Source organism: Eptesicus fuscus, chromosome 22, assembly GCF_027574615.1.
Source record: "Eptesicus fuscus isolate TK198812 chromosome 22, DD_ASM_mEF_20220401, whole genome shotgun sequence".
NCBI classification, from domain to species: Eukaryota; Metazoa; Chordata; class Mammalia; order Chiroptera; family Vespertilionidae; genus Eptesicus; species Eptesicus fuscus.
Window position 1 is genome coordinate 27619742 of NC_072494.1, and position 13103 is coordinate 27632844.

Here is a 13103-nt window from a genome sequence, read left to right on the forward strand (position 1 = left end):
TTCCTAGTCTTTTGGTGAACAAGCAATCTAATTTTATAAGTCTACTTTATTAATACATTTTCTTTTATCATTAGTATTTTCTGGATAAAAGCTACAATTCTTTTGCACCCCTATGTTCATTGTTATTACACCCAATGTTATTTACAATAGCCTAGTCCCCATCAGTACATGAGTGGATAAAAGAGCCGTGGTACATTTATACAATGGAATACTACTCAATTGTAAAAAGAAGGAAATCTTACCTTTTGTGACAGAATGGATGAATCTGGAGAGTTTTATGCTAAGTAAAATAAGCCAGTCAGAGAAAGACAGATACAATATGATTTCATTTATATGTGGAATCTTATGAACAAAATAAACTAACAAACAAAATAGAAATAGACTCATAGATACAGAGTCTATTCTGTATCACTGATAGCTGTCAGAAGAGAAGAAGGTTGGGAGGCTGGGAGAAAAAGGTGAAGGGATTAAGCAAAAACAAACACATAGACATAGACAACATGTGATTACCAGAGGGAAAGGTGGGTGGGGGAAGGTAGAATAGTGTAAAGGGTGGATAAATGATGATGTAAGACTTGAATTTGGGGGATGAACACACAATACAACATTCAGATGATGTTTTATAGAATTATTCTCTTGAGACCTGGCCGATGTGCCTCAGTTGGTTAGAGCATTCTCCCATACACTAAAAGGTGACAGGTTTGATTCCAAGTCGGGGCACATACCCAGGTTGTGGGTTTGATCCCTGGTCAAAGTGCATGTGGGATCAATTTTTCTCTCTCTCATTAATGTTTCTCTCTCTTCTTTCCTCTCTTTCTCCCTTCCTCTCTCTAAAGTCAATAAAAAATCTTTTAGAAAGAATTATACACTTAAAACCTATATAATTTTATTAACCAACTAGTAGCCTGTTTGCACGAAGATTCGTGCAGTAGACCTTCATTCACCTGGCTGCCTGCACCAATTTTCTGCCGGCACCGGGGACCCAGGTCTTGGCTGTGGCCATCACCTTCTGCCTTCTTTCAGGGTCGGGGCTTGGCCCTGGGCGGTGGCCTTGGGCTCGGCCGCACCCAACATCCCTGCTAAGGATCGCAGGAGCCGACCCCCAGTGGTTTCCTGCGATCCTTGCAGGCTCCCCGCTGGTGCCCAAGGCCGGGAAAGCCCGGCCTTGGGCTTGGCCGTACCCAGCGTCCCTGCTACCAATCACAGGAGCCGACCCCCAGTGGTTTCCTGCCATCCGTGCAGGCTCCCCGCTGGTGCCCACGGCTGGGAAAGCCTCCGCCCGAGGCTTTCCCGGCCTTGGGCTCCGCCACACCCCAACGTCCCTGCAACGGTTTCCTGGTGGGCGTGGTTGGTGGGCATGGCTTTGTTGGTGGGCGTGGCTTGGGCGTAGCGAAGGTGCCGTCAATTTGCATATTTGTCTATTATAAGGTAAGATGTTACTCCAATAAATTCAACAAAAACTAAAAACATCTTAATACTGATACCTTGTGTTTAACTCATAAGATCTATTTCTTTCTTCTGACATACTGAAATGTAGATAATTATTTGCCTACCCTAGGTTCATGAACATGTTGTTCTATTTTTTCCCTTCATAGCTTTTTACTTTTATCTTTTACCTGCATATCCATAAACTGTCTTGAATTAACTTGTGTGTATTGTGAGGTATAATTGCGGTTCTTTCTTTTCATGGGGATATTCAGCTGTTGCCATGCCACTTATGAAGAGACTGTTTGGCTTACCCATTAGATTTCATTGACACCATTGTCAAAAGCATATTGTTTGGCTGAACTAGAATCTCCATCCTACTTTCAAATTCCTTGAAGAAATCAATTTTCCCAGCTTGGTTTAGGCCCAATCTACTGTGGCAGTTTGGATGAGGGTTAAGAAAATCACATGGTACAAAAATGGCCTATAAATCTATTCCCTCTATCAAGAACAACATTGTGTCTCTTCGTCTTTTAAAAACCTTTTTGTTTTGCAATAACTATTAATTCACAGGAAGTGGCAAAGAAATGTACAGAGAGATACCAAGAAAACTTATACCTCCTCCCCCAATGTTGACATCTTTCATAATTATAGTACATTATCAAAACCAAGAAATTGACGTTGGTAAAATACACAGATCTTATTCAGATTTTGCCATGTATACATGCATTTGCGTGCGCGCGCATGTGTGTGTGTGTGTGTGTGTACAGTTCTATGCAATTATATCACATTAGAGGCCAGCGCACGACATTGGTACACTGGGGGAGGGGGTCCCTCAGCCCAGCCTGCGCCCTCTTGGGGATGTCCGCCTGCCGGCTTAAGCCCACTCCCCACGGGAGCTCCCTATGGGAGTGCTGCTCAGCCAGACGCTCCTTAGTGCTGCCTCAGGGAGAGTCTCCCACTGCCACACTGCGCTCTCGAGCCATGAGCCTGGCTTCTGGCTGAGCAGAGCTCCCCTTGTGGGAGCGCACTGACCACCAGGGGGCAGCTCCTACGTTGAGTGTCTGCCCCCTGGTGGTCAGTGTGCTTCATAGCGACCGGTTGTTCTGCTGTTTGGTCTATTTGCATATTAGCCTTTTATTACATAGGATATGTAGCTTTTTGTAACTACCACCTCAGTCAAGGTACAGACATTCAATCAGGATCAGGCTTTCTCATGCTATCCCTTTATAGCTGTAGCTAACCCCCTATTCCTAATCTGGTAACCACTAATCTGTTCTCTATCCCTATAGTTTTGTTATTTCAAGAATGTTATATAAAAAGAAGCATATAGTAGGTAACTTTGTAAGATTGGCTTTTTTTTTCACTCAGCATAATTCTTTTGAATTCCACCCAAGTTGCATGTATCAGAAGTTTGTTTGTTTGTTTTGCTGTATAGTACTCCATGGTATAGACATAGCACAATTTGCCACAGTTTGTTTAGCCATTAACATTTTGAAGGACATTTGGATTATTCCAGTTTTTTTTTCTTTTAAATAATTTCTTATTGTTGAAAGTATTACATTTATCTCATTTTTTCCCCATTGACCCCCTCCAGCCTGCCCCCGCCCCCCGCCCCAGGCCCTTACTGCCCCATGGATACAGACAATGGGATTATTCCAGTTTTTTAAATCTATTATGAATAAAGTCTCTATGAACATTCATGTGCAGATTTTTGCATGGGTATAGGTTTTTGTTTATCTGGTATAAATGGCCAAGAGTACAATTACTGGGTTGTATGATGTGGTTGGCAAAATAATGGTCTTCCAAAGATGTCCATGCCCTAATCCCTAGAACCTGTGAACATGTTGCTTTACATGGCAAAAAGGACTTCGTATATGTGAAAAAAATAAGGATCATGAGGAAGGGACATTTTCCTGCATTATTGTCATGGGCCCAAAGTAATCAAAAGGGCCATTTTGGGAGGGAGGCAAGAGGGTCAGAGTCAGAGATATTAGAAGATAGTACCCTACTGGCTTTGATGACAGAGAAAGGGACTGTGAGGCAAAGGATGCAGGTGGCCTCGGGAAGCTGGAACATTGAGTCAGATTCTCCCTGAGAGTGCCCAGAAGAAACACAGCCCTACTGATACCTTAAGTTTCACTCATAAGATCTATTTCTTACTTCTGACATCCAGAAATGTAGATAATAAATTGTTTTTTAAGCCAGTATGCTTGTGATAATTTGTTATAGCATCACTAGAAAACTGATATATATATATATATTAAACTTTTAGTTTTAGAAGAAACTACCAAACTAATTTTCAGAATGGATAGTTCTCTTTGTTTGTTTTTTAAGGTTTTACTCTTTATTCAAGAATCAGCACATATTTTACTTCTTTCATGAAGCCTATTCTTATTTATTTGAGCAAACCTGAAGAAACATGGCTGGAGCACAGTGCACAAAGGTGGGAAGTTATAGTGGATGAGATCAGATAGATAGGCAGGGACAGATTAGTGAGACCCTCATAAGATAGGATAAGGTGTTTAGATTTATCCATTGTGTAACAGGAAGCCACCAGAAGATTTCAAACAAGGGAGGGGCATATGATTTATGTTTGAAAATGACCACTCTCATAAGTAGAATGGTTTGGAGCACAGCAGTAATAGAAGAGGGAAAACCAATTAAGAAATTAATGCATCGACTAGGTTGGCAGTAGTGGAGTTGGAGAAAAGTGACAGATTTAGGATTTATCTGTGGATATAGTCCATAAGACTGCTGCTCGACTGGCTATGGGCATGAAGAAGAACGGGGGTTTTGCTTGAAAACCAGGGGATGGTGATATCCTTAACTTTGGATTATTAATACTTTGGGTATATGGTGCTGAGAGGGAAGAGATGTAAAATAAGCCATTATTTATGTATTTGAGTAGAAAAGTTTCAATGGACAATTAGAGGTTGGTTCTAGAGACATAAATTTGGGAGTGATTAGTTAGTGTTTCAGTTTTTGAGCTTGGATAGGATTCACCTGGAAGAGTACAGTTAAAGGAGAGGGGGAACAAAATACTTGAATTTATAGATATAATTGAGGATGAAGAGTTTGAAAACTGAGTAGTAGCACTCTGTGAAAATAGAGAAAGACCAGGAGAGGATCAAATCATATAGCTTCTTTCAGTAAAGAAGCTCTAGACATTTGTGTTAAATGCTACTGAGAAGCCAAACAGATTAGGAGGATTGGCAAAATTAATTAAGCTGTGCCAGTTAAGAACAATGGAAGGAGGTTGCCATGATGATTGGCAAAGGAATCTGAGCTAGGTGCATAAATTAGGAAATGCGGAGTTAATGTGGTGAAAAACACTGAAGTGATGAGGGTGATAGGTCAGTAGGCCTAGGGAAATTTGGAGAGTTAGAAGTTAGAGTGTGAGTCCTAAAATAGGTGAGCTGTAGGTGTTGGTAAAAAAGGAGGATACTTGAAATCAAGATTTGGATAGTAATTAATAATGATGAGATCAAGGTATGTATGACCTTGGGAAATATGCATCACAGGAATGGAGAAGGCCAAGGAAGAAAGAGGCCAGGCAGAATGGTAATATGTGGTCCATTTGGATATTGAAATTACCAAGATGTCAAGAGTCGGGAGGGTACAACAAAAGCCAAAGAGCCAGGTATCGATGACTTGCCCAACTCAGTATAATATCTTCCTCTTTAAACTTCCTTTTAAATTTTGTACCTTATTAGTAATTCTTTTCTAATTCTTTGCTTTTATGTACTTGTTTTTTTCCCCCCCCCTTCTATATTAGGCAATGAAAAAAAGTTTGTTGCCATATTCTGTAGCATGAAGCACATGTTTTCCATATGGTGTGGCAGTTAATAAGATTATGAATAGTGATCCTATGAAGCCTCTGTATGGCTGAGGGCAGATCCACTTCATTAAAGGCTAGTCTAGTTTGGAATAGGTAGGAAAATACAAAACAATGGTTTACTTTAAGTATAACCCTTTAGAGAAATCACACACCATATGACAAAGATATATAGAAACAGTCCAAATTTATTTTAGAAGAGATTTTTCAATTCTTTAGTATAAAAATAAACAGACTTATATCAACACTTGTACTTTACATAAATTTAAATACAGTCTGAGGCACCAAAAACATTCATACACACATTCCAAATTCCTGGGTTCAGACAGCAGGTTGATGTTAATAACAATTCAGTTTTTAAATTAGGGAAGTTAATAGTTTTTATGCAACCCCTTCTAATATTGACTATTTCTTTTTCTAACCTTTTAAACATAAAATCTTAAAGAAAATTTCCCTGAGTTATTTCTTTAATGAGATTTCATCATCTCCCTCTACCCACGAGACATGCTCTTATTTACATAAATACTAATGTTATCCATAATCAGTGCTTGATTAAAAATATTAAAATCTGTGGGATGGGAATGGGGGGATGAGGACAAATATGTGACACCTTAATCAATAAAGAAATTAAAAAAAAATATTAAAATCTACAGTACTTTGACTAATGTCTCTTCAATAAGTTATGATGGGATGAATTAATGTAGCATCCACAGGTCCTTAAAAAACGTATAAAAGGTCAGTTTTATGGCACTTCCAGGCTGGTGAGACACAATGTTCTGTGTGCTGGTGTATAGGTGAATCTTAATGACATAAATTCCAACCTAATAACTCAATGTACCAGAGTTGGGTTCCTGAAAATTAATTCACATCTTAACCCAATAATTTCTCTTGTAGTTTTCAAAATTCAAAGAGGTAATCCCAAAGAAGAGATAGAGAGGCTTCAACCCAGTTTATAACAACAATGTCCTAACAAAACATAAATAATAATCCTCAATAAATTAATTAATGTACAGTACCAGAAAATGTCAGCTGACAATGAGATGTGGATAAGAAGAAGCATTATCTTCCTGGGAACTATTCAGGAATAGTGTGCTTTTGTTTTTAAAGGAAAAGGACATTCCTCAGAGTAGGAATATAAAGCTCTTCTTGTCAAGAACCCCTTACAGTTCTAAGTCTCTTTGTAGCTTCTTCAGTTACACATAGTTAAAATTAAACATAAAGTTCTCTCTCTTTCACTTAACACGTGAGCACACCTTTTATCAAGGACTTTTTTTTTTTTGAGAGCTTTTGTTTTCTTTTATTCTTCTTAAGAGGAGCTCTATAGTAGTCCTGAGCTGAGGTTTTCCTGAAATCTTGCAAAAGTTCAGATAAGAAAATATAGGTAGAGTCCAAAGAAAGACAAACTGAGGTCTTGAAACCAGAGAAACAAAATAGAAGAAGTAAACTGATCAGAAGAGCTTCTCTTAGCAAAATGGCTAGAAGAAAATCAAAGGACCAGTGTACAGGTAGTTGCTTCCAGTGTATCATGGAAGATACACTGTAAGAATCGGAGTGGAGACAGAAATGTGCAGCATTTTGCCATCTTGTAACAACATTTAAATATTCAAACATCTTTGCTGTGGCTCTCACTGTAACAGTCTAAACTGAAATTCAAGTAAAAAATGTCAAATGACATCTGTTTTTCCCTTTAACTTGGAGAAAAGACATCTTTAAATCATTGACACAAAAATCTTCACAAGGATAACCCCTTTTTCCTTAACAGAAGTTAAGTCACATAAGGAGTTTAATATAATTATTAAATAATTAAAAGGAATCATTCATATAAATAAATAAATATGATCAATAGGCTTCTACAGTTCAGCTGAACGTCCTTTTAGTAGCACGGTAGGATTGATATCCTCCAGTCCAGAGTGGGAGGGGTTCGCACTCATGGTGACTGTGTTGGTGGGCTTGGGGTCCCCAACACTGAACGACGTAGAGGGGCAGCCTTTCACGTTATTGCAGATGAGAGACTGAATGGAGGCAGTATTGATGATTTTAAAACCCACTTCACCGCCAAAAGTGCTAGGTTTCCAGTAGTGAGGAGAACATATAGGATTGCCCATCAGTCCCTTCAAGGAAAAGGGGGCTCCGAGTTCTACCATGGTCTCACCAAAGATGCTATCTGGGCGAGGCTCTTCTATCAGAAGGGCAGGATACAGCTCCATGGCATCAATGTCACCATAGAGCTCTTCTAACTCGGCAGCCATTTCCTTCTCTCCTGTGAGGGTGACAAAGACAGACACAACCGATGTAAATGTTCACAAAATACAACAAAGTAGTTTTACCCCTTTCCTCAGTCTGCTTCCAACTTCTCTGTTGTTTGCATTAGGCCCTCTGAATCTTTTAAGTTTAGAAACTCTTTCTCACCTGTAAGTTCTTCAAATGATTCATAGGGCTTCATCCGAAAGCGCTTGCGGTACTCGTTCAGAGGCTGATATTTCATGTGTCTGCTGTGCTCCATTGAGTCCTTGGCTACTTTTCGTACTGCAGCGGGAAGATTCCGACCGCCACTAACCTGGGGAAAAGGAATTACATTATAAAACAACAACTTTAGGCATATTTACAATTTCTATTTTAAAAGCCTTCCTTGGGTACCAAGTAACTAAGACCTATGCTCCCATCTGAGACCTAAACTATTCAAGTTTGAAATGATCATTTCTATAGTCTGAGATTATAGAAAGTTTTTAAAAATACCTATAGCTAAGGTATGATTACATATTGCCATTTGATAACTGTAGACTAAAAGCTTTGACTTTTCAAAAAATGTGAGGCTTCTTATTTCAAGAAGAGAATTTTATTAGCAAACGAATTACCTTTTTAGTAAGTTTAATAAAAGACATTTCTATTTAGGACTAGTCCTCTGTTTTATTTTGTTTTTCAATAGTAATGCTTACCCTGCCAGCATTTTGCTTGCTGAATGATTCAACAAATTGGGTAATGCCATGTTCCATTAATAAAGAATTGTTGTAGAGAAACTGTTGATAGCTGTACTCCTGGTCATCAATTTGAAAGGTGTCAGGCAGAAGGGGGTGCCAGTGGTAGAGGGTGTTAAACTCAGCAGCGATGCGGTTTTGGTACTGGAATTGTTGGTTGAAGAGCAGCTCTGGGTCAAACTTCAGTTTGAAGTGATAGCCACTCAAGTGCTGTACATAGTCTTCAATCACAATCTTAATAGTTTCTCCTATTTGCGCAAAATAAAACATTTGGAACATTATTTCTTTCTGATCATTAACTTTCAAGCAACCAAAATGCAATTTTGTTGACGTGCTATTCCTTCACTTCTACTTTTTCATTTTTACCATGAATACAAAAGGCAGTTCTATATTATAATCATGCTCACGGATTAAGTTAATATGGAGCATGTAATTTTAAATTCACTACATTCCCCCAAAGTGACTTAAAACATAGCGAAGGCAACGAACTAGTTTTCTCCGGGGAAGATGGTTTTATTGAAATTATTCTCTTATCCTCCTTACCTATCAGTATTAGCCTGCTTGTCTGGAACAACCGTTCGTCATCCCATTCTGGATGCTCCTGCTTAAGCACATCACACACCCTGTTATGTTCGCGCAGCCAAATCGTGGCATACATCATCAGACCAGGCACCAGACCAAATACCTCCTGGCCCACCGCAAGCCGCAGGTGTTCAGGGACATGAGGCGGGTAGATCATCTCGGCCTGGGTATCTTTGACTGTGGGAGGATAGACCTCTCCATCAACTACCTAAAAAACAGTGGTAATAAATAAACATTAACTTAAAAGCTAAGAAACGCATTTCAACCAGAGATTTAAAAATATAGGCAAAGGGGTAAGTCATAGCTAATTCTTAATATTCAAATGGGACAAACCTGGTATTTCAGTTTTCCATCCTTGAAAAGGCGCAGTTTATGCTGTCTATCCAAAGTTTCACCATACACATGACTTAAATCCACCTGGAAAATTATAGAAAAAATTCAGTTTGCTGCTATTGAAGTTGTTCTTATATAAAGCATCTATGATATAATTTATTATTAAACAATTTGATGATTTAGCTTGCTTCAATGAAAAACTTTCAATAAAACACTTTTTTCATAGCCACAAAATACTAAGTTAATATGTTTATCTACTGAAGCTACAAACCTATGTCTCTTGTGTTTAAAGGCATTAGTATCTCCTATGCAGCCTATTAAAATATCATATGCTTTGCTATAATTATATGGATATTTCCTTTAAAAAGCATCAGCAAATGTATTGATATAAAATTATTACTAATAAATGTATTGGAATCCAAAATATAATGCTGCAAAGATTTCACTTTATATTTAAAGCAGCATAATCAGGGTACAAACATGCTTTTGAAGACATAACTTTGGCAGTGCTAATATTTTGAACTAAAAATATGAGCCAAATGATACCTGTGTGTGTGTGTGTGTGTGTGTGTGTGTGTGTGTGTTTACTTAACCAGTGAGTTAAAATGAAACTCCACTAAAAATTTTATAGATAGGACACTTTTCAAAAAGAGGGTGAATTACTTGGTGTGGCAAATAAATACATGGTCTTCAATGTTGGCACCTCACTATGATTAGCTATATTTCTGATTTAGTTCTATCTTACCCCATGACCCAGTCCTTTAGTAAAAGCTGGTCCTCGCTTATGATCTGTCTTGAAAAACTGATGGGTGAAGTGCTGGGCAAAGAATGCGAACATCAAATTTGTGCCCTGGGGATCAGGAATGAACTCTCTTCTTATCAGAAATTTATCTAGGATCACTTCTGAATCAGGAAGCTCTTTCTTCCCTGAAAAATGAGAAAACCAAGAATTCATCCATATATTCAAGGAAGCAGATAGTATACTGTCAATTTATCAGGGCCTTTCTCCCTCACAGGAGAAATACAACTGTGACCAGGATCATAATATAAAAACAGTTCCAAGACACTGGGAAGCAACTTCTTATTTATTAATTTTATCTGCGGTTTAACTAGTATGAGTCCAGTTTTAATAAAATAATTAAAAAACATTAAGATAATCCCTTTCATGAAATAGTCTACATGGACTCACAGTTTCAAAGAATCTCCATAAATAGCCATAAGAAAGGAAGAATTATACGTTTATTAGCAAATAAATGATAATGTAGGGTCAAATGTTCTAAGTAGCAATTCAAACCCCCCCCCCACACTTCCTCCCATTTCAATACATCTCTAACTGCCTCCTCTCACTCACCTTTCACACCCATGGGAGTTGGGCAGTCATCAGACACAGGAGGAAGAGCTCTGGTGTAATAGGAGAGATTCGAAAAGGCTTCCCAGCTTTTATAGCCATAGTGTGCATTATAAGTTGGTGGGCTGTCAATCAAATGTGATCTGGCTGAAATTTTCAAGAGAAAAAATTTTGTTTAATTTGTTCCCATATGCAAGGCAAATCAATATTCATTTTTTAAATCATAAAATGTGCAAAATAGCCCTGACCGGTGTGGCTCAGTGGATAGAGCGTCGGCCTGCGGACTGAAGGGTCCCAGGTTCGATTCCGGTCAAGGGCATGTACCTTGGTTGCGGGCACATCCCCAGTAGGAGGTGTGCAGGAGGCAGCTGATCGATGTTTCTCTCTCATCGATGTTTCTAACTCTCTGTCCCTCTCCCTTCCTCTCTGCGAAAAATCAATAAAATATATTTAAAAAATAAAAATAAAAAAAATAAAATAAAAAAAATAAAATGTGCAAAATAGCACCAGAAATTGAATTTAATTCCAACAATAGTACTCTTTTAAAACATGTACACTTTAAATTCTAACTGAACTTAAAAGAATGATTCATTAAAATGCATCTTTAAGAAAGTATATATACTTTACACAAGACCAAATGGTCTACCATCTTGATTTTTTAAGTAACTATCCAAGAAGCTTGGGAAAGATGGACAGAATTGTAAGCAAAATTCTGACTGTGAGACAAGCCTTTATAAACTGGATGGGACTGAAATGTCCATATTTTTTGCCATTAAGTTAGAAGGCACACTAAAAAAGTATATTTAAAATCATTTTGATAAGGTTGGAAATATGTTTTTGGATTAGGTTTAGTAATCGGGGGTATTATAAAAAATTTTTTTCCTTTGAGGAGACTGAAAACCTTAGAAAGAGAATGTACTTACACGTCAACACATATTTCATAATTGAATTTCTCAGGAAGGGGATACTATTGACAATGTCCCAGACTCCCTTGAAGTGGGTAAGTATGTAGTGCACTGTGTTTGGAGTGGGTTTCAGGAGTAATTTTATTCTTGTCATAAATTCAGCTGCAATGAGAGAAAAAAAGGATGGCGAAATTAATGGGGCACATTAGGCGATAGAATCTGTAAAATGACAACTATATATATCCCCCTTCCAAATGAGAGCACCCAAAGGTAAACTTACGTGTTGAACAGTTTTCCCCGTAGAATCCTGTTCGAGTACAGTCACACGTATACTGGTCAAATCCAACACTCATACATACACCTTGGTTTTGGCATGGGTTGGAACAGCAAGGATTTGCTACAATAAAAGTAAGGGCAGTAAATAAATTGTTCCTCAGCATCTTAATCTTGACTTAAACATTTACTTGTTTTACTTCCTATGGATATATTTTACAATCAATTCTAGAAATATACAAATAGTCATGGGAAAATAAAGTTTTTTAAAACCTGCCTCACAGAATGGTTATAAAGCAGTAATACCTACTTCCTATTCTAAAAAAAAATAATGGAAATCATGTTGCTAAGCTCTTTCTTAGTAACGTTTTAGATGCTCAAATCAGCACTAAGAAGCTCAAATGAGTAGCTCTCTCAAAATTAGGACGGATAGATCTAGGGAAAATCGCGAAGTAAAAACAGCTTACTTTTAAAACACTTTGCCTATCTGAAAAACAAAAGCAAACAAACATAAACCTGGGCTTTCCTGAGAAGGAAAGCACTAACTGGGGTATTTAAAGAAAACAATTACTCCACTCAGTAACAGTGGGTACCACACACAAACATTCCACATGTATTGACCTCATCCTGTCTCATCAAAATGACAACCTGCAAATTAGTATCACTATGCCTATTTAGCTGATGAGAAAATAGACCCGGACCAGTTAAGCAACTGGTCCTTGATGTTCAGAGCTGGTGGCAAAGCTGGGATATCTACCCAGTTCTTTGGGGTCAAGTGGTCCAAGTTCTTTTACAAAGTCTACAGACTCCCTATTCCGAGAGTGCTCAGAGCGAGGGGCCAGGGCAAGTCCGAGTGGAGACTTGCGGGGCGCGGGGCTCCAGGTACCCACCTGCAGCGCGGAGAGCCAGGGCTGCGCAGAGCAGCAGGGCGCGGGCGAGCATCTCTGCGGCGGGGAGCGCGGCTGTGCGCTCAGGCGCTGGATGGAGCTGGAGGAGCGCTGGTGGAATTCCTGGGCGTACTCTGTAAGCGCTCTCTCGAGTCCTTTGACAACTGGAGGCTAACGGAGAGAACCTTCCTTTTATGCGTGAAAACTAGCCCACGTGACGCCATGACTAGTTCTTTCCGCCTTTCTTACCCGCCCAACTCCCCCCAGCCCCTGCCGCCCCGCACACACACTTAAAAAATTGCGTAAGACCCAGGTTACCCAAGCAAATGACAAAGTCAGGAACTCGGGAAGCTGCTCTTTCTCGGCTTCCCCAAGGTGGGTGCAAATCCGATTCCCACCCCCACCCCCACTCGTATCTTTACCCTTTCCCCCCATTCTCCTATCCCCCACCCCCACCCCCAATTCCTCTGCCCTTGAGCTCGGGTTTGCGCCTTTCTTATTCCCAGTCTTCTGTGTCGGGACTCCGGGACTCCGTGG

The 13103-nt window shown here is 39.2% G+C and overlaps 1 protein-coding gene across 1 annotated transcript; it reads right to left on the bottom strand.

The window, feature by feature from the left end:
* Window positions 1–5433: 5433 nt before the first annotated feature.
* PTGS2 (prostaglandin-endoperoxide synthase 2) lies at window positions 5434–12716 on the bottom strand. Its single transcript, XM_008145965.3, has 10 exons — window positions 12570–12716; window positions 11687–11803; window positions 11425–11568; window positions 10505–10648; window positions 9899–10080; window positions 9154–9237; window positions 8782–9028; window positions 8200–8486; window positions 7673–7820; window positions 5434–7523 (listed from the first exon to the last, which is right to left on the bottom strand). The coding sequence occupies exons 1-10, from the start codon at window positions 12619–12621 to the stop codon at window positions 7114–7116; spliced, it is 1815 nt and encodes a 604-aa protein (XP_008144187.2). The 5' UTR covers window positions 12622–12716; the 3' UTR covers window positions 5434–7113.
* Between the last annotated feature and the right edge of the window lie 387 nt (window positions 12717–13103).

Coding starts and splice junctions, on each gene's coding strand:
- PTGS2 (XM_008145965.3), bottom strand. CDS start 12,621: ATGCTCGCCCGCGCCCTGCTGCTCTGCGCAGCCCTGGCTCTCCGCGCT. Junction 9,029..9,153: donor ATGGAAAACTGAAATACCAG/GTTTGTCCCATT, acceptor ACTGTTTTTTAG/GTAGTTGATGGAGAGGTCTA. Junction 7,821..8,199: donor GCAAGCAAAATGCTGGCAGG/GTAAGCATTACT, acceptor CCTTTTCCCCAG/GTTAGTGGCGGTCGGAATCT.